General features: G+C 38.8%; 1 protein-coding gene across 1 annotated transcript in view; it reads right to left on the bottom strand.

The window, feature by feature from the left end:
* The window catches only part of HTR7 (5-hydroxytryptamine receptor 7), a 30,897-nt gene extending 9,990 nt beyond the window's left edge, over positions 1 to 20,907 (bottom strand). The window contains exon 1 of the mRNA XM_066191225.1: positions 20,182 to 20,907. Within this exon, the coding sequence (XP_066047322.1) occupies positions 20,182 to 20,708 (527 nt within the window). The 5' untranslated portion in view covers positions 20,709 to 20,907. The remainder of the gene's footprint in view (positions 1 to 20,181) is intronic.
* Between the last annotated feature and the right edge of the window lie 4,969 nt (positions 20,908 to 25,876).

Raw genomic sequence — 25,876 nt, 5'->3', positions numbered from 1 at the left:
TTCTGGAGTGTTGCAAACAAGAACTAACAATGTGATTTAAAATATTTTTGAGGAGCATGTTTGCTCTGTCTATTCACTTAGCACATCAAATATAAGATTTGCCTGGCTCTCTGGAATGCTGCATTGTTGATTTTACTGCAGTGCAGTAAATCATGGCCGGTGCTCTTGCTTTATGCAAGCACCTGGTATGCTACAGTTATGGAAGTAAAAGAAACATCATTTACTGATCTGTTCTGATGAGCATCAACAATCCTCTTCAACCATGTCATTGGTTTTATATTGCTGCTATGACGAGCGTTACACAAAGCACAGACTGGTTTATTGTGCCCTATTCTTGACAGTATGCACAAGTAAATTGCAGCAGGTCACTATATTGCCAGTGAATCTGTGCTTGGAGGGGCCATGAACTAAGAATTCTTATTGGAATTGTCTGGGATCAGAGCAGTGCAGTCCATGGCTGCTCCTTTTTAACAGCATTAGAATACAGTCACTGGCCCAGCAGCTGTGGGCATCGTGCAGAGACCATGGAGATTTCTGTTTTATAGCACCATGGCCAAAACCATTTCCACTCCCAAGAAGCCAAGGGTTTTTCAAGGTGCTCCAAGACATGGAAGAGAAGAGTTAGTGCAGTGAAATTTCAGTTTAACTAATTAAAGTATACATCACACTGCTTTAAGCAATGCAGCTGCAGCAAGGGTGAGCTCACAGCTGCAGATTTTTGGGGACAAGAGTGGCCTACCCTTAGAGTTTGGCTAAGAATAACCCAATTTAGGCACTAAACAGTTAAACGCATCCTTTGTGTGCAAAGACTTCTTGTCATTTACAATGTGTTGTTGTAAAAAAAATCCTTAAAAAGTTGGTCTGCCTTCCTGAAGTATGCACTTCTACAGCTAATTTACAACTGGTCACTAAAAATAATCCACTTTTGAGGTGAACTTTATTATGTAGCTAAAAAAGTTAAGCTGGATTTCTGTAAAAATCCGATCTGTGGGCTGCATACTCTGAGTGCCTACTGATACATTCTCATGCACCAGAATGTAACAAAAAGAATTCATGAAAGCATGAGTATACCGAAAAGAATGAAAATTCATTAGTTTTGCACTGGCATCACTTTTTTGGAGTGTATCTTTTCTTCAGAAATGCTATTTGAAATTAAAATACGTTCATTAACATAAAAATACACCAGCATCCTTTCTGCCTTATTCATTTTGCTAAATGTAGTATGATAGAGGGAAAGAAGTCAGCAGGCACAAATGAAGGACTGTTATCTTTTAATCTTTCTATATGAAATCCATTACCCTTGAAAACTCATTTGCAACGTCAAAATAATGTAAATCACTACTGTTCTCTAATACACTAGAGAGTGTTCGGGCTTAATAGATTCATGAACTTCAAAAATATTGTGTCAAATTCAGTGGGAAAATACGCTTTGTAATTTTTAATCTTAAACTAGTACTTAAATAAAATACTTAAGGTAAATCAGCTGAACTTAATGTATTCAAGTGTAACATCTTGAGGTCTTATTACTGGGAAAGAATGAAGTCAGAGTCCCTAAAAAGCCCATTTCATGTGTCTCAGCTATCCCCCACATGAAAGAAGTGTCTCAGACTTGTTATTCTGAGATTTGTTTCTTTCACATGCCACAGATGTTCATTTTGATCTTGATGAAGAAGAAACTGTGCCTCAGTTCTCACTTTTAAAAGAAGGGCAATGCTATTTTGTATTCTTCCTGCTCTGAATTTCTTGACTCTATGGTTCTGCCACACAGGGCATCTCTCCATGTTACACCCAGCACAGTGAGCTCTGTATATGGGTTACTCCCCAGAGGCAGATGAATGGCCTTCATTTCTTCTAAACTGGTCATGGCGTTTTCCATCCAGCACTGCCTGATTCTACATGCAGAACACTGAAGTGCAGGATCCTGTACCAGTTGGCCAGCCCTATGAGAGGCACAACACACACAGCAGTCACATCCTGTGTGCCAAGGGTGCTGGGTGAGTGGAAAACACTGAGAAGGAAGAAAATGGCACTACTGTCTAATGGATACAGAAAAAAAAAAAAAAAAAAAAAAAAAAAAGGATGATGCGAACCCTTTTATACTGCATCACATATGTAGAAAACAGACCCTTGCTTAGAGACCTCAGAGTAAACAGCAGAGACCAAAAAGATGGCAAATGGTGAAGAGCAGAATAAACTTCTTGTTAAATGTATGTGTATAAACACATGAGCACCTCCCTATTCTGGGTCGGTTTCTTATGATTTCTTCAGTGTCTCTTCTTCCCCACTGAGGGTTCAGAAGCTGGTTCTGCTGCAGTCCCATTCAGGTGTGAGGCACACATAATGTGCCCAGCTCTGGGGAGGAAAAATTACCCCAGCCTCTTCCTGGAGCTGTGTTCAAACCTGGGAGGGGGTAAAGAATTCCCTCCTTTCACCAGCCACTGCACACAATTGCCGCCTGCCACACACAGAGAACACCAGTAACGGAAAAGGTAAATGAACAAATCCTTTCCTTTTCCTTTACAAAAATCTGATTCCCTGTGACATAGAATTCTTCCCCAGTATCTCTAAATTATTAGAGATCAAATTATTAGAAAATCAAAAAGTATTTGATGACAAGAAATTGTCATATACAATTTAATGTGAAACTATTATAACTATGGGTTTGCTCCTGAGATTATTCAGTTAGTGGGCTTTTTCAGTCTGGCTTTTCTGCTATCAATCCATTACAATGACAACATGGAATAGTTTTTATCCACAGGGCTAAAAACATCTCTATTATCACTTAAACTGTAGATCACACAGGCAGATGGGTCTAGTACTCACACCTTTTGAAATATCCAGAAAACAACCTGAGACTTAACAGCTACATTGACTTGAACAATAGAAAGAAAATAGTAACAAGATGTTCCAATCTGTGATGATGTGTCCTAAATCTTTCTTTCCTACCTCCATTATATGGCTAAAAGATAAAAAAGGACTTGCCTGCAACTGTGAGCAGTCACAGAGCAATAGAAAACCATACAGTTAAAAGAATTAAAATAATTTTGAAGCTTCCTGCCCAATTCAAAAATAAATTGAATGCATCATGACATCAGCATCACTTAGGCAACTGTTGTGCCACACATGTAACTCCTTTGTCTCTGGTCTCCATGTGCTTTATCAGCAGATAGAATTCTACTCCAGTTAGTCCTCATTTATGTCTCAGAATTCACTGACTTGATCTAACAGATTCCAGAATCAAATTAGATCTTTCACTCTCTGACTGTGCTTTTCTGAAGTAGATTGGATTGCTATGGAACAAGACTAGAAACATACTGGAAATGAAATAGATGTGCATTACAGCCATTTCTGCCCGGAATCACAACATATCATTTTGTTATCACTTACCATTTGATTAGGAGTTGTGCTTAATATGAAGTTCTGTCAGTTCTCCTACTGTCGTAATTTAAGAGAAGTAAAACTGCTTTATTCTGAAGACACAACTATACTTCCTCCTTTGCTTCTCTGTATCTCTAGCACAGAAACTTTCTGTCTTCAATAAGTATGTCCATGTAGGATTTCTTTGCAAACCCACATCTGTAGAACCCCATCCTGTATTTCACCTGCAATAATAACTTATTCTGAAGAATTATACTGATCTACCGGATTTTCTGCATTGGCTATGATTTCGTCATCATCGCTCGTAATATTTTTTCTGTTTGGTTCAGTTCAACATTAAGAGACACTTCACAAGATTACGAGCAAAATGCCATTCCTAAAATCTATCCAGCATTCAAAAATATTCTCCCTAGTATAGTAATGTATCTAGAGAACTTTTTTCCTTTCCTTCAAATGTAAATAGAACAAGTTGAAACAAAAATATCAAATCTATTCTTTCTGTTCCGGCTATGTCTAAACATTTAGCAGATACTGTTTTCTTTTCAAAGATGATGTGTTTACACAATGCAAAAGATGCTCTGTCCCTCAGACATCCTTTTAAATAAAACAAGGTATACAAACATACAAACTGATCAGGGAAATACTATTCCCACCACATACTTATGTAATTGAGACAGAAGTAAAAGAACAGAAACATAAAAAGACCTAAATGGGGACGTGAACATTGCAGTACACAGCAATGGCGCTATATTGTGACAATTACCTTGTGAGTTATTGTACAACAGTACTTTACCTTTCTACTATACAAATTGGCTTCATGATCACATGATGATCACTCCCAGTTTACTACCTGGGAAGAGGAGGATATTTCAGAGGCTGTAAAAGACTTCTCTCCTTAGCACAAATGATCAAAGTTACTAATTTAAATGCATATATGAAATCTTTCAGAATATGAATTGTGTCACTTTAAAACCTGAACATAAAATATCATGCAATGGTAGAGTGAGACAGGAGAACTAACAAAATCAAAACACTGTTCAGCAAAGAGAAATGGACTTTGATTAGTACTATGCTTTATCTAGTTAAATGTTGCATCTTTCCTATGCTGTGAATTAGTACAGAGTTTATAAAAGTCTTAGCACAGTGGTCAGTTTCCACACCTTAATGGCTAGAAATCCTAGAAATCTCTACTTCATCCTGCTCAGCTGATGGTGAATAAACAAATATAAAAGATCTTAAATGTATGTTTTGATATCCATTCTTCTGGATGCTTATGCTTCGCATTGCATAAAATTTCAACGTTATTCTTATCATTGAAATGATGATGTGTTAATTTTGGCTTTTGGAAGAATGAGAATGTAATACTTGTTTTGCTTTCAGTAAGGTTAACACTTTACATTATTCCTCTTTCTCTTCTTAATGAGATGTATTTTCTTAAATTTTCTTTATAATAGGATGACCTTCATTTTTACATGTTGAATTTATTCTACACAGTAAGCGTTCTGACTTGATTTTTCTTTTTCTCAAAAATCATTGTAGGGGGTTATTTTTGATGAACTCAAAAAGTGTAGGCTTTCCTGGCAGTGGGGGAGGATTAAGTCAATCAAAATTAAATATCTTCATTCTAAAGGAATGTAATTTGCATAGTAGAAGGTTGCTTTCTCCTCTCTTGCATGTTTTTTGGTTTCTTGTTCTTTCTTGAGCTTTCTTCCTTTCACATTGTGTAACTTTACAGCTCCATCTTTTTCTTAACTATTTTAGCTTGTTTTTCATACTTTTATTTCACTCATTTTCATTTCACCTTCTTGCTGTCTTATCACTCTTTCTCTGTTAGCTCTGTATTTTTCCTTGTCCTCTGCCTTGGACATCCATCCCATAGGTAGGGGACGCCTTCTGTTCTCTTTCTAAGAAATACATAACACCCATATTTCCAGAATACGTATAACATCTTCCCATTCAACTTCCATTACCTCACTCGCAATTCTGAAACCACATTGCTCTTTACTTTCAGACCTTGGCAAATTTCTTTCACCTGCCCTCACCCTTTGCCTTTTATTTTCACCCTTCATGATTGTCAAAGCTTTTACCACCTGTCACATCTTATTCTCAACTTCTTGACAAACCAGTTCAGTAGCCTTTCATTTTCCACTGCAAATTATACATTGCTTGGAAGAAAAGGTCCCAGTATGTAGTTGCTGATGTTTACCTTGCAGCACTGCCTGAATGTTAGATAATATGTATTTCCTTCCCAATATTTTGCAATTATCCTTATCAATAGTCTAAATTATAGACTAAATGCTTTTATTAACGCTCTTTGAAGAAAACTGTACCTGTGTATTTTCTTTTTTCTACCATCACCAGAAACATTAATGTAGGAGATATTAGGAGGGAGGCGGATTTCAGCCCCTTTAATCCGCACCAGCCTCCTAGAAACATTTGAAAACTAAAAAGGTTTTGGACACAAATTATTTGGAATTAAGTTGCATTCTGTAATGGAAGACTTACTATTTTTAATTTTTTTCAAAATGTCTGAACTCCAACTTTGTGGGTTTCATCATCACTCGTTTCCTGTATACAAGTGTGGTTTGCTTACTGAGTGCAAAAAGATTAATTATATACAGAGCTCAAAAGTGCTTTTCACCCCACTTCTTGATACATAATCTGTAACACTTCAAAAGCTCTCCAAATCCAGGCAAGTCACACATAGGAAGAATAATTTTTCTTTACACTGTTCAACAACCTGGAAGGATGAGGGAAAATAAAAAATAATTTCATGCTTTCCTAAAAGAAAATGCGTAATTCTGTCAGGAAAATAATACCCACTTCTGCCTTTTCACTCACACACATCCCCTCCCAGCTTTGTAAGCTCTTTTATTTTACACAGATATATTCATTTTTGTGGAAGAATTGAGAAGAGAGTCAAAATATTTTTCCTAAATTTCTCTCTTTTTTTTTTCTTTTTCCTAAGTAAAAAGTTATATTAATCAGAATACAGAATAAAGTATGATTTACAATACATACTGGCAACGTTTTAGGAATATTCCCTAGAGAAAGACTTCTCAGGCTTTTTAAGAAATATCTAATTTACTGAAAACTTCTTAATGAAATTCATCATAGTATGCACACAAGCTGCTTCACAAGTGCAGAAGCTTGTGAATACAGCTTTATACTCTGTGGTATCATTCAGAGGAGTTGTTAAATCATTTCATCAATCAAGGAGAAAAAGGAAAATAGAAATATCCTCAAAGATAACAGAAACTTCAAAGTTTTTTGCTATCTTCAATAAGGGGATTTATATCAGAAAACACTATTTCTATCAAAATTCACATTTCAATTTATTCCACATTGAGACCTTTTTTATTATCCCAAAATATTGTAGACCCATAGAAACAAATGCAGTGCATTTGCATCGTGTCAACTGTTATACCTGAGTATCTAATTACATGGAGTTTTTACATTCATTTTCATCTTTATGTGTATGAAGCAGTATTTCATTTTATTAAGTTATTAAAACATGCCTGGCCTCTTTTTGAGAGGGCAGAGAAGATATTTAAACTCCTGACTCTATCTGGGAGACTAAGTAAAAACTCTTTTCTAGAAAAGGAATAAAAGAGGAATTGCATTCTTGTTTATTTCTGTCTGGTTGTGATGTTCATTAGCAATTGAACACACAGGGAAAACAGGTTGGAAAAAGTGAGGAAAGAGGTTTTATCTCACACGGCCTTTTGCATGTTAGAGGAGAACTGGGTAATTCTGAAAAGGGAAAATGAATGTGAGTAAATGATGTGGCATGAATGGAGGGGGGTGGTGCTGGCAGAGAGCTTGAGGAGCAGGAGAGTCCTTGAGCATGAATGCACACAGTCCAAAACCTACTGAGGAAGGATGAGGCTTGACTTGAAATATTGCTTAATACTGTTACAGGGAACTTATTCTCCCCTTTGAAGATCTGGTTTCTTGAAGTACCAGCTCAGATGAAATCCCTACTCTTTTCAACAGAGACAATTTCTGAACAAACAAATACAAAAATGGAAAAGAATGTGTTTTGCAGATGCGAACTGGAAAATCCTCATTTTCCTTTTGTGTTCTCCCCATCTCAACCCTCTTGTCCCTCACACCCAGGGGAATTGTCAAAGAATGTGTGGAGGCTTGATTTCAGAGCTATGAAAAACTGTCCTTTGTTTTTCAATCAGTCATCAGACTAACATAAAGCAGAAATGGCTAAGGTGATTTTCTCCAACTTCACTACATGAGTCACGCTTGGATTGACACTAAACATCAGCTTAAAAGGAATTATTTTGAAAGTTATAATAGTGTTTCAAAATGAAAACCTCCCACAACTTTAACTAGAAAATCATGACTGATGTCTTCAGTACAATTAAATTAAACATTTCAGAAATTTCCATAGTGTAAGTGATGAATGAAATGAAAAACCACAGCCCACTGAACTGATAATACCACTATATTAAAACAAAGTATCCTCAGGGAATAACTATTTCAATGTGCTGATATTTATGTCCCTTCTCTTCCTTCCTTGAATACAAACAGTTTAAACATAATATCTCCAGATAAAGCACTTAAGGAACAACCCCTCCAGAATACTTCTTCCCTCCTCCCTCTTCTTTCTTTTCCTCTCTCTGAAGAGACAGGAAAAACGGAAAGACTGGGTCCAAATTCTCCTCTTTGCTTCTTCATGACAGTAATTTTGCAAGAGCCCTAAGGAACACCTGTACAGTCATTATGGGTGAATCTCAGCACAGACCTAACCTACTTAGACATTTTTGGCTTTGTCCATAGTTGTATCAGCCTGAAGGCAGATCTGAATTTTCTTTTAAATCAGACAAAAGTTTTGCTGTGTTCCATTGGATCAGGTATGTGAAAATTACAAATGTTGACCTCAAACTTCATTTGTTTGCCCAAGCCTGGCCAGACAAAAAACAGTAAAATCCAAGTCTAAAGCAGGTTTAATTAAGAATGTTCTTTCAAAAACTATGAGATACACAAAGCATCTTATGTAATGTTTATCTAGCTGTTTTTAGAAGATGTACACTCGAGTTTCTTCTCCTACAGTAGTAAAATCATTTCTCTGTATCTAGTATGAATAAGTCTTAACACAGGGAAAATCATGTCCAGTTTTGAAAGCAGGGGCTGTGGGCTGGAGAGAGCACAGCATGGGGGGAAGCTATCAAGGAAGGAAGGAAGGAAGGCAGGAGGTTAGATCAAATTGAGGCTACAGTTCAAGAATCTTTTAGAAAACTGCTGGTCACAGTCCTTTCCAGCAGAAACTTTTGGTTCAGTGACTTATCATTAGATAATAAGGTGATTCCTTCTCTGTAACTTTATATAAACAGCTACTCTGTGTAATTTCTTGATATTTTAGGAGTATATTTTCTGCTCAGTACATGGTGCAAAATGAGGTTATCATGTCTTATCATCTTTCATGCCAATGAATGTTAGGTTTACTGTAGCTACCACATTTCTTAACCATATGTCATTTATTTTCTTAGCACTCGTTTTAACTAACATATTCATTTCCAGCATGCTTAAACACTGTCTTGAACTCTCCCTTCTCATGTAATTCTCCTGCCTGCTGTCATTTTCCTCACAAAATGTCTCATCAAGTGATATTTTGGAATTTAGTATCAATGAATTGGTCAGGTTGAGCTCTCCTATATCAATGGGAAATAGAAAATTTCCAGGAATTTAATAATGCTTTATAGATATTTCTTCCCTTTGCAGTCACTCAGAATCCCCAAAAACAGAGCCCCAGGTGCCCATTAACTGAAGGAGAAGGTTGAAGGAGAGAAAGACCTAGTGACGAGAAGTAACTGCAGCAAAACCCAAACTGCAGTCAGTAAAACTGTATGTTCAGCATTTCCCAACCTCAGTATCTAGTAGTTCATTTGTCATAATATTTATTCATTTTTACCAGCAGCCTTTGGAATGAAGAAAGTAATGGCCAAATGGACACTATTTCTTTCTAGCTAACAAATCCTCCACTTCAATGAACTTTGAACCTCCCGGGTTTTGCTCACACTTGCCAGGCTGTGGTTCCACGTGGGTGGATTTCTTCAGCTTGCACCAGTAACATTTAAGCCCAGTCCAGAAGTCCAAACTCCCCATTTAAGATGTCACCAGGTCTGCCTTTGTAAAGGTAGCTGCAAGTAAGCTTAGAGGTCACTAGACAGGAAACCCAGGGAAAGATTAGCCAGGACAATGTGTCCTTTGTCTAAATGAACACAGGCCTGCCCACAACAAATTTCTACTACAATGTATTCTTTTTTTCAGCAACATCCTTCATATTTTTTGTTCTCTTTAAAATTATGCAAAATCTGCAACACTAAATATTTTTAAAATATAGAACACATTTCAACACAAACTGCTACCACCAGCTTCACAGGCATGAAAACAAAGTACATCCAATCTACAAAATCTCTTGCTTTTTTCTTGTCAGGAAAGGAGTTTCTGGCTCTCTTTCCCTGGGCTTTCTGTATAGAATGACAAAAGTTGAGGACAGATTCAGCTACTGATTTTTCACAAATACCCATTTTTCCAGCTTAATGTGTGATTGTGTGGTCACAATACCTTCATAACACCTTTTCATGTTCCTCAGAATTTAGAATGATACATTTATGCTAAAACAGAAATACAGCTGATGATAGATCATCTCCTCCTCCAAAACCTTTAAAGATAGTAGGATGTGAAGATTATCAAGGATCCCAGAAGTCTCTTTTAAATTAATTTTACAGATGCTACACCACACACAAAAGCAGTGGAACAAGTGGGATCAGCAGAAAGAAGCCCTTCTTCCCACCTCTGCTTTTTTCCACCTTCTTCCCACCTTTACTTTTTTTTTTTCCCCTCAGCAACAAATTGGCAACTCTAAGGTACTGAAACACAGTGGCATCAACTCTTTGTGGATAAAAAGTAAAATACCTAAGTTTTATTTCTGTGGCTACAGCTCCCAGTGATAGCAGCTTTCATTGCCAGGCTGAAAACTTCAAACATTCATTTGAATTTAGGAGCAGAACGCTGGCATCAGTGTGGGCTGAATCACCACAGCTGGCCTATGGACATCTCAGGTAGCTCACTGCAAGCCACAGCTGTTTGAGATATTTGACAAGATCCTCCCTTTATTTCAACAGCTCAGTAGCAGTGCAGAAGCTTTGTGTTAAATAACAGGCTTTGGAAACATTAAACTCATTCTTGTGTTATTTAATTTATAGGCAAATGGTCCACCATGCTATTTTATTTTCAGTTACTTTTTTAAAAAATTAATATTGTGTTCTGTTAATGACCATATTCATTTTACAGAAATAGCTTTTTCATATGGGACAACACACTCTTGAGACACAACAATCAGTATTGTTGCAAAAACTGCTTGTGATAAGAAGTGGGTGGGTCTTCAAACACAGATATTTAGGGCAAGGAAAAGGAAACTGCAGTACATAATTCAAAAGTTAAGTCTTTTGAGCCAAAGCTGTACCACTTTTAGCATCAAAACATCTTATTAGACTATTAAAGAAAAGCTTTGCATCTTGTCAGTAGTTCTTTTGGGTCATGGGTATAAATATTTCCAAGTAATTTGTGGCCAGACAACAAACCCTTTGTTCAGGGATTTAATATTTCAGCTATTTGCTAAATGTCAATTTCTACAGCAAATAAAGAAAATTTAACAACCCACATGGAGAACTGCTTACAGAAAATTATTCTGGCAAATGGTACTGTATATGTGAAATATTTCATGACAATCACAACACGTTTTCATGGCTTATATTCATGATGACAGCTACGTTGTAAATTCTACAGTAGGTTTATATAATAGCATATATTCTGTTATCTGTACTAATGCCTTCCATTTTACCTTCTCATGTTCATACTGATTGACAACTTCTGAACAAACACCTGTTATCAGAGTAAATGTTCTGGGGTGCTATTCTTTACTCTGATTAAAAAACTCCTGTATTTTCTCACATGGGAACAGTCCTCTGTTGAACAGGTGCTACTGCCACAGACTTGGAATTTTTGCAGTTACCTTTTGTACCCCTCTTTAGAGATCTGCAAACCATATGTTGAAATACATTGTCTCCAGTCTCCACCACATCTCATGAAAAGCAGTTTATAAATAAGGTACTTAAAGCTCTTTCTTGGTGGCCCAATTTCACTTGCAGCAGCAATAGGCCACATTTCTGATTACAGATACTTGTACGGTTGACAAGAAATTATGATTTAAATGCCCCCAAGGGCATCAGTATTATTCAGTGGCAGTGAAGGTGGCACAGCTCCACACCAGGTTATTGGGAAGAGACCTCTTGATGTGTTTGCCTGGATCTCCAATTACAATCTTTTCAAAAAAAACCTGGAGAGTTTTCAGCCAAAAAATAAAAAGTAAGAAGTTTTTCCATAAGTCTGCCACTAAAAATAGTGTTCTATTTTTTGCTGCCAGTTCTGATTTTACCCAACTTGGTGAATTTCTGAGATAGAACAAGCTTGGTCCATGCTCCCTTGGTCCCTGACCAGTTTTTCCACCCCTATTAACATGTGGCAAGCTGTTGCTTGCCCCACAGCCTGCCACACCATGCAGGACAAATAATTTCCAGCATGAAAAATTCATTTTGACCCCCTTTCACATGGATCTGCTTCCACTTCCCACAATCTCCTTAAGAGAAATAACTGTAAACAAGGGTAGATTTTTGTTGGATTACAAACTTTCCTTCTGGTTGTACTTGAAACTTCTACAAGCTAAAAAACTTGGGTTTAGGTGTTTAACTGTACCAAAATCCCACCCTTTTCCTTGATATATCCCAGGAAAAACCTCTGCTGCCAATTTACTCTTCAAGACACAATGTAACTCTAAGAATAGATTTCACTCCGGTTTCCCTTAACCTCAAAAACATATTTTTGAAATATCCCTCTTGGCTTTGTGTTTCGGACTGTTTTTTAAACAATTGTGACAATTAGCAGTGAAATAGCTCTCAGTGATTAAATAAAACCCCTTCTGTGGTGTCTTGCGCTAGCTCCCATTTGATAGCAAAGGCCACATTAGACAGAAAGAATATGCTCAGTACTGATTTGATTCCCATGCACATCTCTGTTCAGCACTACTGGAGAATTCGTTCTTGTCTGTGCATTACCAAAAGCCATGTTTATTATTAGAAGTGAATCACTAGCAGATTTGCATACATGCTAATACGTACAGAACCACACAGATGTATCAGATAATCTAGAACTCTATACAAAGTCTTGAATAAACAGCAAGGTACAAAGAGAAAATCAATGCTGCTCACTCTCTAATTTTGCTATGTGAGTTCAAACAGAATGAAAACAAACTTTAACTATGACATAGTCAATCCTGGGATCTTTTGAAAATGAAAATTTGCAGTAAGAGATTTTTCAAAAAATTTCAGCTGGTTTTTTTTGCCTCTTTTCAGTATATATAGGAAGAATTATGCTATTCAATCCTTTAGAAATGGTTGACTATGCAGTACAACAAGAAAAACTAAATCTTGTAAACTTTCCAGGTGAAAGAAATTATCCTCAGCTTACAGACAGTAGTGACCATTAGAACAAAACTGCAGTGAGCACTCTTTCATGGTACTTGTGCTTTGGGCATGCAGATACCAGAACCTGTGATTTTGCTCCCCAGCCTTTCTTCTGACAGCTGCACCTCAGCAGACTCAAGTATTTCTCAAGCTCTTTATTTTCATACAAGACCTACAGTGACCAGCTTTCTTCAGACTTTCTGGTCCACAGAGGAAGGACCAGATCTGTGTGTTACATATCGAGAGAAAAAAAAAATGAAAGAGGTGTTTGTAGCTGACAGACAGTGCCATATGTACTTATCAACTGCAGATGAAGGGAGTTTTAAACGTTGCCACAAATATTTCCAATGAAATATTTCAAACTCAACAACAATATCAAAAGTAATATTGTGTTTCTTTAAAAGGGATAAGATACTTCATATAATTTTCAGGGAGTTTTAGAAAAAAATTTCAGAAAAGATTAATTCAGGAAGGTGAAAACATTCCCTGATTAATTTCTGCTCTTCTAAACTCTTGTATGACCATGCTACTACTGATACAGTAATCTTGTTTCACTGTACAAAACTACCAAAGCTTTGATGTTTCATTCTATGATACTCACCCAGTTCGAGAAAAACAGTAGGAAAATATATTTTGATACCTGTGGAATCAGGTTACACTATACCTTATGCCAGTATGATATGCATTTGCATTTTTGTGATTTATATTAATATATATTATCAAATGTTCCCTGCAAAAACTAAGAGAAGTGTTTCTAAAATTGCATTTTTGCTGTGAATCTTGAAGCAAATCCAACCTTACTTACAGAAACTATTTTTGTTCCCTTGAGAGGAAAGAAATCACTTTTTAAATGTCTCCAGAGTGCCCTGCTTGGCAAAAATGCAAATTAATGTTCCCTTACCTCTGACTTATCAGGCTCCTTTGAAATGTCTGGATGAACCCCCAAGAATTAGAGACCCCAAAATCACTTCTGAAAACTCATCCAGTGTTAAACCCTGGTAGGAGCAAACAGAAGATAGTTTCAAATGTGGGGGGGAAATACAACATCCAGTTTCAAGAAAAGGCATTCAGGTAAATGTGGTTTAATCTCAAATCTCCTGCTACTCACTGAACTACAACTCCCCATTCATGCACCTTGAAAAATTACCAATTGCAATCCCCTTTGCACTGCCACCTCTAGGTTATCTTGTATCTCCACACTTTTTTGACTCCCTTCCAGTAACACTGCTTAAATGCAACCAGTAAAAAACAGCAAGAGAATAACCAATCTATAGATTTCTTTTCTGTAACATCTTTTAGCTTGCCAAACTTTGTCAGTCTCTACTGTGCAGACACAAGACACACCCAGCCAACTTCAGGTCTTATGTCTCTTTCCTCTGGAAAAGGACAAAACTTCCACTCATCTTGATGTTTAAACTTTTTTCCTGTGTAAAGTTTTCACAAAATAGTCCATCTGTTTTATAAAATATCTTATATTTGTTAATTCCCACCTACTTATTGTGCATCTGGCAGTGTGTTCATGAAGCATAGTGTCTCTGCAAAGACATTATAAAACAATACTTGTGGCTAAGAGCTGGTTACTCTGTAAGTAACTGCACCTCTTTCAGGCCGCCTATGTGACACAGGAAAAGATACCCAGGGATACAAAGGTACCTAAAGAAATGGGATCACATTAATGAAACAAAACCCCCCAGATTAATTTACTGGTTTGGAGTGGGTTCTCACTGACAAATAACATTGCACTGACTTATACTACTTAATGCATCCAACTTCCAATTGAACTTCTTCATCTCTGAAATTCAGACCAAAAATTTATTTTGTACCTTTTTTTCAACAGAGATAATGAAATGGAGATTGCATAAGTGTTCAGCAATAAATTCTCTGCAATAAAGAAACTACATCAGCTGAAGGAACATTCTTTAAATAGACTACATTAGAAAAACTACATGGAAAGGAGTAAGACCAGATCTGTTCTTTTCCACTTTAGTTTAGTTTATCAATGCTGTTTGTGTCTTTCATAAGCTAGACAAGTTATTTACAGGCTCAGAAAGAGTACTGTTGTTTATCAGGCTAAACAACGAAAAAAATGGCTCTTGCTAGGGTGGCTGTTGTAAGCAATTAGCTGCCATACTGTTCTCAAAACTTTCTTCTGCAATATAGACCTTAACTGCAATAACTTATCACACATTTCTCCTATAGTTCCTTTTAGGTTTTGCCTCATTTCTCAGTTATTTCTGTGTAAAAATATATATATATTGAACAAAATCTCATGAATGGCACTACTGGCTGCGTATGTTTATTCTAGATCCAAAATATATTACATAGAGGATTTTTTTCATACCTATTTCTGCATACATATTCTACATGGATTTTGTGAATGATCTGAGCAGGGTTGGCAGAACAGACTGCTGCCCCTTCTACCCATGGCACTGAGGCCGAAAAAGTCTTCATATCACATAGGAAGCTACACAGGAGTACTAGATACTGTTAGGTTTAGTAAATTGCTGACAGTTTTCAGATTATCAGCTTGGGGTGTTGGTAGAATTTAGACATCTGAATTCAGTTGAAAATGCTTAAATCTTTATTTAAATTTTGTTCCAAATTCTTCCTCTGAGGAAATTTGAGGTCTGTGCAATTCCTAGACATAGAATGAGGACTCAAGAAGCCAGTGAACTTTTTGGACTGACAAATTCTAAAGAGAAGCATAAGTGCTCATACTTGGAGCATGGCAACACAGGCAGTGAGAGAGAGCTGATCCTTGTATACAAAAATCTCAGGATCAAAAAGAAGGTCCATTTATTTGCAAAGAAATTCTAAATCCTCATCAATTTAATGGAACCCTGGAATACTCGTGAATTGTTGGCCAAGATACAGACTGGAAAAGTTTCCAAAAAAGTGTTTCATTACTTGTGTGGGCGTGGAGAAAGTGTTATAATTCTTCAACTGTATCAGAGTAGATACGCTTCTTTATCACTTTCTAAGCCAAAAACTATTTTTAAATTGAAATAAAAATTGCTACTTATGCAGTTATCCTGTGGATACTTTCCAAAACAGCATTTCTTGGGTAAGAACAGCATGATGAATCAGCATGAAAACACCACCAGTTGAAATATAGTTAATTCCCTTTATTTGTTCATTCCCTACTAAGATGTGGTTTGTACCCATCCCTCATAATTCACCCCTAATATTTTCTCACTCTTAAATGTAAAGAATGCAAAGGAATTGTGATGTGAAATAAACTATTTAATTCAGAAACAGAAAAGTGGAGCCTTAAGAGCAAAAGAAAAAAAAATCCAAACACACTAAGAGAAAATTCTTAAAGAAGACCACTGTTCAATTATCCTGCAAAAATCTCTGTAGCTCCTACGTTTCTACAGAGCTAATATCCATACCACAGATGGAGAGAATAGCAAAGGTAATCATTGATTGAGTAACAAGTTGTCTTGCCTGTTTAATCCTTAGAAAATTTGAAAAGGCAGAAATACTCTTGCCTCTCCATCATATCTGTTTTAGTTCTGACAGAACTGCCTGTAAGCAGATAGCCTTCTTCCAAAGTGAGGGCTTAAATAAGATAGAGATGCCTAAAAAATGTGTTCATTTCAGGTCACCTGATAAAGCTCTCTGAAGATTTTTATGTCGTGAAACAAAACTGAAGAAATGATCAGAAGAAAAACAGTAGTCCAAATCTTGGTAGCTTCAAGGACATGATCTCCACAAATTAAGGTCTTTGTGGATAATCAAACAACCTTTCCAACCTAGCTGCTTCCTTGTGCACCCTGTGCAAAGTTAGATACCCCCATAATAGCACACTAATATCTACTTTGAACCTTTATCATTTACACAACTTAGAATAGAAGCAACTTAAAAAGCACAAGAAGTGCTTGGTGTGTCAAACTACAAAAAAAATTACAAGGTTTTCCAACAGAATGAAACCAGCCCATTTGTATACCCCATGCTAATATGCTTCTTTTTTTTTAGCTGATATATTCAGCTAAAAAACACATCCACCAGTAAGGGCTGCGCAGCAAAATCTCTCTGTGAGCAATAGGCTTGCCAGCTGCTGGCATTTCAGGGCTCTCAGTGGCATGAGCTGAGTAGCACAGATTTGTGCAAGGGAAACAAATCAAAAAGCCTTTTCAATTTACTGATTTTATCCTTCTTGGCAGCTCCTCAAAGCCTCTGCTTTACTAACTCAATTGTTTGTTTAATAAAAGGTATTATTTCTCTTTAAAAACCCTGCCTAAGAGTTTGTAACAAATTTCGTTCTTTAAGATTAATTCAGTAGCAAAATTCTTTCAGCTATTTACCTGATTCTCAAACCTGCTCAGGAAAAAACTAGAGATTTAACAAGTTTTAAAACAGTCAGTTTATTTGTTCTCTCTGCACTGCCTGCAATAGCCTCATCTTTTACTTCAACAGAGATCTTACTGGATCACAACAAAGGTTTCCTAAAGTGCCCTAAAGAGCCAGGTCACGGTGCAATTCCTAATTACATTTCAAAAATGTTTCTTTGTCATGTCTTAACCCTTCTTCCTAAACAAATGTCTCCCATGTAACCTCAGGATCTTCAAGATTTAAGTACACCTCTGATTTAAGTACAGCCTCTGAGGAGAGTGGCCAGCTTGAAGGACAGTAAATTTCATTCACTTTCTCTGCTTCTGGAATTTCTGATGCAAATTTCCTTGTCCTGTATTTGTATTAGTTGCCCTGAGATAGTAAGACTAGTAAGGGAGGTATTATTGATAATCTACATAACAGAAAACATGGAAGTGTTTTCACCAAAGCCTTGAAAAAATGAACCTTGTGAAAACAGTCTGACTCTCTAATGCACTGTATACATTGTGATTTGCAGCTCCTGTACCACAAACAAAACTTTAAGTGGAGGTATGCGTTTTCAGAGATAAATTTTCCTCAGTGATCATTCCAGGATTTTCGATCTACATACATGTAAGAACAACTGCTGATACGACAGCACCACTACCATCAATGCTATACTAGCAACATTTCATCATTCACATTTGATTGCCATAATGCCTCCCCTGCTTTGCATATTTTGTATATACACACTATTCAAAGATTTCTTAATATCCAAACTAATCTTTGGCCTGGCTTAGCAGTGTTGCAGCAGTGTAAGATTAATCATTTTTAAAGAGGAATAAAAATCATGGAGATTTTTTAATTCTTTATTGCTGAGTAGTCGAGACATTTTGTTAATGAATTGCTGGCTTGTCTCCTTTTATTTATGATACCTACTATCTCAACTATATAATGGATTTGGATGACAAAGGTTAAGCATCACAAGTCACAGAATTTTAATTTCAAGTAGGTACTATACAACAGTATAACAAATTATGAAAAGAAGGTGTTCAATAATCACTCAGTGAAAGAAGTGAGAACACAAAGACAAGAGAATAATTCTAGTTTAAATCAGCACTAGCTGGTGAAAATCAGTCATTTACAAGAGATTATATTATTTCTCAATACAGAGATATATCTCTTGCTAGTATTTTAGGGGGAGAGGGGTGTGGAGGGAGAACTGAGAGAAGACAAGAGATGCAGTCATCAGTGTGACCAGCTCAGTCAAAGCCCCTGTTCAGCACACAGCAGTGACCTCAAATGTTAAACTAAGAAATAGAGAAAAGCCCAGTGCTACAGTGTGAATCATCACACATCCTTAAGAAAGCTATATTATGGTAATTTGTTTTCAAAAGGTTTGTAGATATGGAGATGGAGAGCTCGGAGATGGACATAAGAACAATCAAAGAATAGAATACTTTATGGGGAGAGAGTGTAAAAATGAAATCACCTATCTTACAAATAGTATAGAAAAGCAGGGAATAACACTGGGAAGGTAGATAAACCTATTCATATTCTCTTGCAATACAGGAATTAAGTTTAAAAATAACTTAGATAACTTAAAATTAAGCAAATGTCAGTTAAAAAAAACACTAACAGTTTGATACTGTCAAAGTCTGTATGTGGATTTCATTGCTACAAGATGCTCTGCAGCATTTAGATAACTGCTGGCCAATATAGAAGTCATAAAAAAAAAAAGTACTGGAACAGAGGATGCTTGCACAGAAATTGAAATTCTGAAATTAATAGAAACTGTGATGCTCCTTGTTACAAAAAAAAACTCCATTTACTGTAGGAATCTCTTTTGAAAGACTATTTCTTTGCAGAAACCTAATGCAGACCTTTTCTTAAAACTTTCTGAAGTAAACAGTCAAGGTTGCTGTTGGATATTGGAATTGGTAAACTATTTCTAAAATCTAGTTACGAAGTTTTTCAATTTCAGCCAATTGTGTGGAGTTGTAATGAAAATTTACCTTTTAGCTGTTAACATTCTTGGCATAGAATTTAGGCTGGGGAAAAGGGAAGCTACAGGCTGCAACTTACTTCAGAATAGAACCTGCATGGAATAAATGAATGTCAGCCTTCCTCTGCTTCCAGAGGACTGACACAGGCACATGAGGGCTCTTTCGTATGGTTTTTACATCAGAACTGAACACCTAAGATATTCTTCTGCAGTGTGTACACACCTCCTTGGTAGCCCCAGTAACTGTATCTTTTGGAAGAAGCTAAATGTCAATGAGCATAACTTGGTTTTTAAGACAGCAGGTGAAAATTTTTAAAAAGCAAACGTTTGGAAGTAATTTTTACTTCTGGCAAAACATTATTTGTCAAAAATGAAAGTGAGCTGTTCTGGGATTGTCCTAGAAAAAAGATAAAACTTTAGTAAGCTATAATTACTGCACCTTCTCTGGACTGGTAAAACTCCACTGAACTCAGTGCGGTTGCACTGTCGCAAGTGAGGTTGCACTTACACCAGCTTTGAAAGAATCAGCTCAAATCTACCTGTGGAAGAAAGCAGTTTAAAGACATATGTTCCAAATTTTAAAGCAGCTGGAAATGCCCTATTACTCGCACAGAGCCACGGTAGGTCCGGTTTTGCTTTGACACCTCGGCTCCCGAGTGACAGCAAGGAAGTTACCCAGAGGGATAACCGGACACCCGGGCTGGCATACGGGCGGCAGCTCACCCTTCTCCGGCGGGCTCCTTCGAACAGAGAGGCTGCGGGCTGGCACTCGCCTCGCTCCCTGCTCTGAGCACGGCTCATTCCCAAGGGACCCGGAGGAGGAGGCAGGAGACCGCTGGCGGGACCGCTCACCGCGGGTGCCCGGGGCTGCGGGCAGCGGCGCGGGGCCGGTCCCCCGGAGCGGCGGGAGGCCAGGGCAAGCCTCGGGGCGCCGGGCTCTCTCACCTGTCGATACTTATCACACAGAGGGTCATGATGGAGGCCGTGCAGCACATGACATCCATGGCGATGAAGACGTTGCAGAAGAGGCGCCCGAAGATCCACTCGCCGCCGATCAGGTCGGTGACGCTGACGAAGGGCATGACGGCCAGGGCCACCGAGAGATCGGCCAGGGCCAGCGACACGATGAGATAGTTGGAGGGCTGCCGCAGCTTCTTCACGAAGCAGACGGAGATCACCACCAGGCAGTTGCCGGCGATGGTCAGCAGGGTGATAAGGCAGAGCACGGCCCCGATGAGAACTTTCTCCGCGCTGCCGTAGCTGAGGATCTGCTCCCCGCACTGGGAGTCGTTGGCGGGGAGGGGGCTCGCCGTGGGCAGCGCCGACGGGGGGGGCGACGGGCCGAGCTTCGCCAGGCTGCGCGGGGGCCAGGAGCCCGCGATCATCCTGCCGCCGCCCAGCGCCCGCGGGTCCTCCAGGACCAGCGGCCGGAGGTTACCGTAGAGGTGGCTGCCGTTGAGGGCGAGCACCATGTTGGCGTGAGCAGCCCATGAAGCCTCGCCGCCCGTTCTCCGGCTGTCCCCGGCGCCGGGATGCTCGGGCTCCTCCTCGGGCTCCCGGCGCCGCCCGCCCCCTCGCAGCCGGCCGAGCGGCCCGTGGGGGCCCGGCCTTCAACTTCCCCCGGGGCAGCCGGGCTCGCCCACGTCGCATCCCGGGTGGCCGCGGGCCGGGCACGGCGCTATCGCCCCCAGCCCGCGGGCAGAGGGGCGGGCGGGGGTGGCGGCCGCTCCCTCCCACCCGCGCCCATCGCTCGCTCCCACCCGCGGCTGCTTCCCGAAGGCGACAGGCGACGGGATGGGAACCGCTCCGCCTCCCTCTCCCTCCTGCCCTCTGAGCTGCAGGTGGGGGTGCGCCCCTTCCCCGCAGTCCGGGAAGCCGCTTCCTCCTGCGGCTTCTCCTTCGCGGCCGCCCCAAGCGAGGGACGCTCTGGGAACCCCCCGCACACACGTATATGCATGTATATGTGTGTGTATGTATGTGTGTATGGATGCACACAGGTCTCACCCGGGAAGCTGTGGGCGGGTGACCGCGGCTGGCGCAGAGGCGACCGCAGGCTGAGCTGCCCCGGCTGGAGCGGGGTACGAGCCTCTCCGTTTGCCGGCTCTGGCACAGCCCTGTGGCACATCCGTGCAGGAGGACTCGGGCGGGCAGGACCCCGGCTGCTGCTTGGAGAGTTGATACTGGCCGCTTTTTAAAGATCTATCTCCAACAACACGGCCAGCACTGAAGCGCTTCTCTGTGTATCCAAGATTGCAGATTCGTCTTCATATTAAGTTGATGTGAAACCATCACCTATATTTTCTCTTTTATTAATAGTTTTATAACCTGATTTAACTCAGTAAATTCCTTCAGTATAATTCCTTCAGTAAAGCTAAAACCCACAAACTCCCATAGCTTGAATTACCTGCTTTTCTTGTAGGTTCCCTGGATTCTTAGATACAAGCCAATTTCTAGGACTCACTAACTTTCTCAATTCTTTAAGTCTTAAGTCTTAATAATTCTTATTCTTGCCTCCAAGTGGGGTGAAAACTGTTTGAATTGTGAGTTGCCCATGGGATGCCAGCAGAAGATCACACCCCTTGGTATAGAAACATCCCAGACAGTAAGGGCTAAAAACAAGAGATGCCTGCTCCTGAGTGTCCTTCACATTTTCAACGTGGCACAAAAGCCAGATGAACCAGAGAAGGAGAGGAAATGAAAAACATCAATCCCAGATGTATCAATAACCATGAGAATTAAATGAGGGGAGATCTTGCAACAGAGCAAGTTTTATTTAAGTATGCACTGGACAGGGAAGAACTGTTTACGTGATTCAATAATAAGAAAGGCTGCAGGATGGTCGCACATTACACTCACTTAAAAACCTGCTTTGAAGACAAACCTACTATGTATCCAGTTATTGGGGGAAAAAACCCAAAAACCTACAGCTGACAGTCCTACAGACTAGTGAAACACAAATCCGTAGCAGCTGAGGCCTCCATACTTGACTCCCAGAATGTCTTGGTTTTAATGAAATCCTCCATTCTGTCAGCATCTCCTGTTTTCTCAATCTTCTTCCTGTTGAAAGACGGGCTTTCCAACATGCATGACTCTGCATTGGCCCATATATACATATGAGCAGGGTCTGAGAGGTTGGGCTGAGCTGTGCCTGACACAGACTGAGCACAGGCAGAGCCTCCTGTGGTTAGAAATGCGGGTTCGGTAGTTGAGTTGCTGCCCTTCCCTGCCACCCCCACATCTTGATTTGACTAAGATAATAAAATAAGCAATGGTAAGGATGAAATCTTGTTGGGCAGTTCCTTGACCATTACCAAGTTGGAAGCATTTTCCTGTTCAGCCAAGTGTTTTCCTACACTTTGTTAGTTGCTTTATTGTGTCCAATCACAACAAATGCAATAAAATCATAAAATAAAAATCCCTGTTTAACCATCCAAAATGCGTTCATGAGCCTTGAGCTTCAGGTGAGTTACAGCACCAGGTGATAAATCAAGTCTTTTGTCCTTCTCAGTTAAGCAAATATTAGGAAGAAAAAGGTCTTTAGAAATGGCAAGGGCATATCTAAGTTAAAACATTAAGGCAAAACTTGGAGAGAGAACGTTTCCTTATTGGTTGAACATATTTTTTAAAAATAGTGTCTGAAGTACAGCTGAGGAGTTAGGAACTTAGTAAATTTTGCTCAAAATAGATTCTTATCACAAAAGCTGATAAAGTTGTACTTTAATACTCCCAGTAAAAGCAATTTTTCAGTTGCTTAAAATGTCACTAAGGCAGAGCAAATTATAATCTGGTGCTTCCTGCAAATGTGTTAACACAGTTCATTAAATCAGTCACTCTTCTTGACAGCTTTTCAATACAATTCTGGGACGTGACTCTCTAAATGTTCTCAGTGGATGAAATACAGGATCATTTGTGTGTACTCCTACCCATTCCAACCCAAAACTAGGACTGAACCTTGTCTTTTGTTCTATATCTTAAATTTCCTTATGGTTCATTCCAAGTTAATCACCTGATTTCTTTCCTTCTCAAAGGCCATGTTACCATTCTTTGAATTTGCTGTTGTCATCTTACCTTTGAAGAAAGAACAAAGCAATTTAAGTCCCATTATAGAAAGGGATTTATGTACTATTGCAGAGAAGATGTGAAAAACCCTGGCAAGACCAAGCAGCTGACACCTCTCTAAAATATGTTCCTCGAAAGCTTTTTACTAGGACACACCTAAAATAATTTCCAGTTTCCTAGGCTGGGCTGAATCTAGTGAGGTGCTTTCCATGATGGTTTAGAGGGTTTCACATGGCCAGTGTCTGGAAAAGCATAGAGAATCCATCATTCCATGAGATGACATCTACTCTAGGTACTTAAAATAACAAAACAAAATAACAATGAAAGCAGGACTCGACCTTTCCAAGGGTACATGTCACTTTTGTCTCCAGTGATTCCATTTAAAAATTCTAACATGTTGTTCCAGACAGCATACAGAAGTGAAACAAATGTCCAATTAGGTGTCAAGAATAACAAGCTTATATTTGTTCTCTACCCAAGAAATTACTTTTTCACCTTCCATTAGGTTTCAAACATATCATCAAATCATTTTTCTGGCTGGGCTTAGTAAAATCCTGTCCTTTGAGCAATTTAGGCTCTCTATGCATAGAAGCTTCTTAATATTTCCATATATCTCCAATTCTGTGCTAAGTCTTTTGTCCTCCATTCTATCTGCACTTAGTGAAGTTAAACTATTTTATTAATATTTGATAGTGTACTTCATTTGCAAATCTCACCTTTGGTATTTTACTATTGTTATACGGAAAAATTTCAGATTATAAAAAGAAAAAAAAGAAGCAAGAGAATCTTTGATTTTTTTTTCCCTCTTCCTAAGTAGTCAACTCCTTTGTTTAATTTTTTCTCCTCCTCCAGAAACAGTGCTAATCACATAACATCTTCAGCATTTGTTATTCATACTAAGTGTTCATACTAAGTGTATACTATAGCAGTGGGTACTGGTATCAGTTCTTTGCCCCCATGTTAGTGAGATAAGGTAAGACAGATCATTAGGGCAAGCCAAGGAAATACAGTTTCCCAAGCACATGCTGATTTAGTGGGGCCAGACTGTACCTACCAAAGTGTTTGTGTTGAAAAGCCTCGGACTAAATCCTGGATCCTTCATCCCTCCCTGGAGAAATTAATGCTTGCAGACAGCAGGTCTGTGCTAACTTGGAGGATCCTGACTGAAATGGGTCAAGGAATGCAGTGCAAGAGCTTCAGCAGCAGAGGAGAAAACGCTGACAGCCCAGCATGGTATCACCTTCCCTCACACAGCTGCCTCTAGAAAACAACAGCCCTGCTTATCTTAGCTTGAAAAGCTGAAGGCAATTCTACATTCCCCTTCTTAAACCATTCAATACTGTATACATAGCAGGAAGGTAACATGAGTATGCAATGCAATAAATAAACAGATCAGAATTTTTTCTTGTTCTTTTGTTATTTATTATCCCCTTTTTTGTCCTTCCTTGCCTGAGAGAGCTTATCTCCTTGAACTGTTGTTTTCATTTGTTTATCATTTTGATTTCTTTTCTTTTCATCTCTTTTTCTTAGAAACCAATATAAGATTGGTGAGGAACAGCTGTTGGAAACAATAAATAAAGTACAGGTATATATTTCTTCTGCCTTGTGGAAATATGTTGTCAAAACATTTAGAGTATTTCATTAGAGAGGCTAGAGGTATTACTGAAATCACAATTTTTATTCCCAGCATGTACTGTTTAGCAAATAACACTCTTGTCTAACTACTAGCAAATATGTTGCAGCTGCACTTTTCTTTTCTGCCTTTTCTTGTCTTTGTGAAGATAAATCATCATCACTCCGTGGCAGTAAAACAGAGAGGTAACTATTCCCATATTTGGCATTTCTTACCATTGTCAAAATAAATACTTGCATCTGTGCAACTTAAATATGAAATTACGTCTTCCCTTTTTTGCAACCAGCAAATACTAACAGCAAGCTGGCATCTGAAAAGAAAATGAACAATTAAGATGACACTTATACTTAAAATTCTGTATCACTCAAAATGAGAGCTCCCAACTCTGAAAACTCCATCTGTACCTTTACATAGGAGCTTATTGAGGTTATGAGGTTATGATAAAAGTGACTGTGACATTCATGTTACTGAGTTGCTGAGGCAGATAGTAATAAATAAAATCTTAGCACCCTAGAAGTGCCAAATGCAGAACTAAAGTGAAGAAACCTAACAGTTCCTACAATGGGCTGCCCATTGAAAACCCATTAGAAGAACTGTGACAGTTTCTGCATTAAAATTTACTGAAATGACTGTCTTGAGGTCTAAGAGTATTGGGAAAAAAAAAAACTTGGAGTGAGACCAGTTTTCACCAAGGAGAACTTCAGGACTGCAATGAAACAAAGCATGTTAGAAGCTTGCAGCTTAACAGTGAGGACCATTAGAAGTTCTAAGCAGACCACTAGGGCTGGTGTAAATAAAAGCAGTAATATCCAAATAATAACATAGGAAATAAGGCTGTGCACTGTTCTGAGTACATGATTCCTGATAGCTGGTGCTAAAAGTGCTTCATACTCAGAGTCTTACACCACTACAGCAAAGAGGGTTCTGCAGATCTTCTGAAGATCTGTT

The sequence above is a fragment of the Chamaea fasciata genome, unplaced genomic scaffold (genome assembly GCF_029207755.1).
Source record: "Chamaea fasciata isolate MVZ Bird 193981 ecotype frontalis unplaced genomic scaffold, bChaFas1.0.hap1 SCAF_9, whole genome shotgun sequence".
Lineage (NCBI taxonomy): Eukaryota > Metazoa > Chordata > Aves > Passeriformes > Sylviidae > Chamaea > Chamaea fasciata.
Note: the sequence above shows the minus strand (reverse complement) of the source record. Positions and strands in the feature narration are given on the sequence as shown.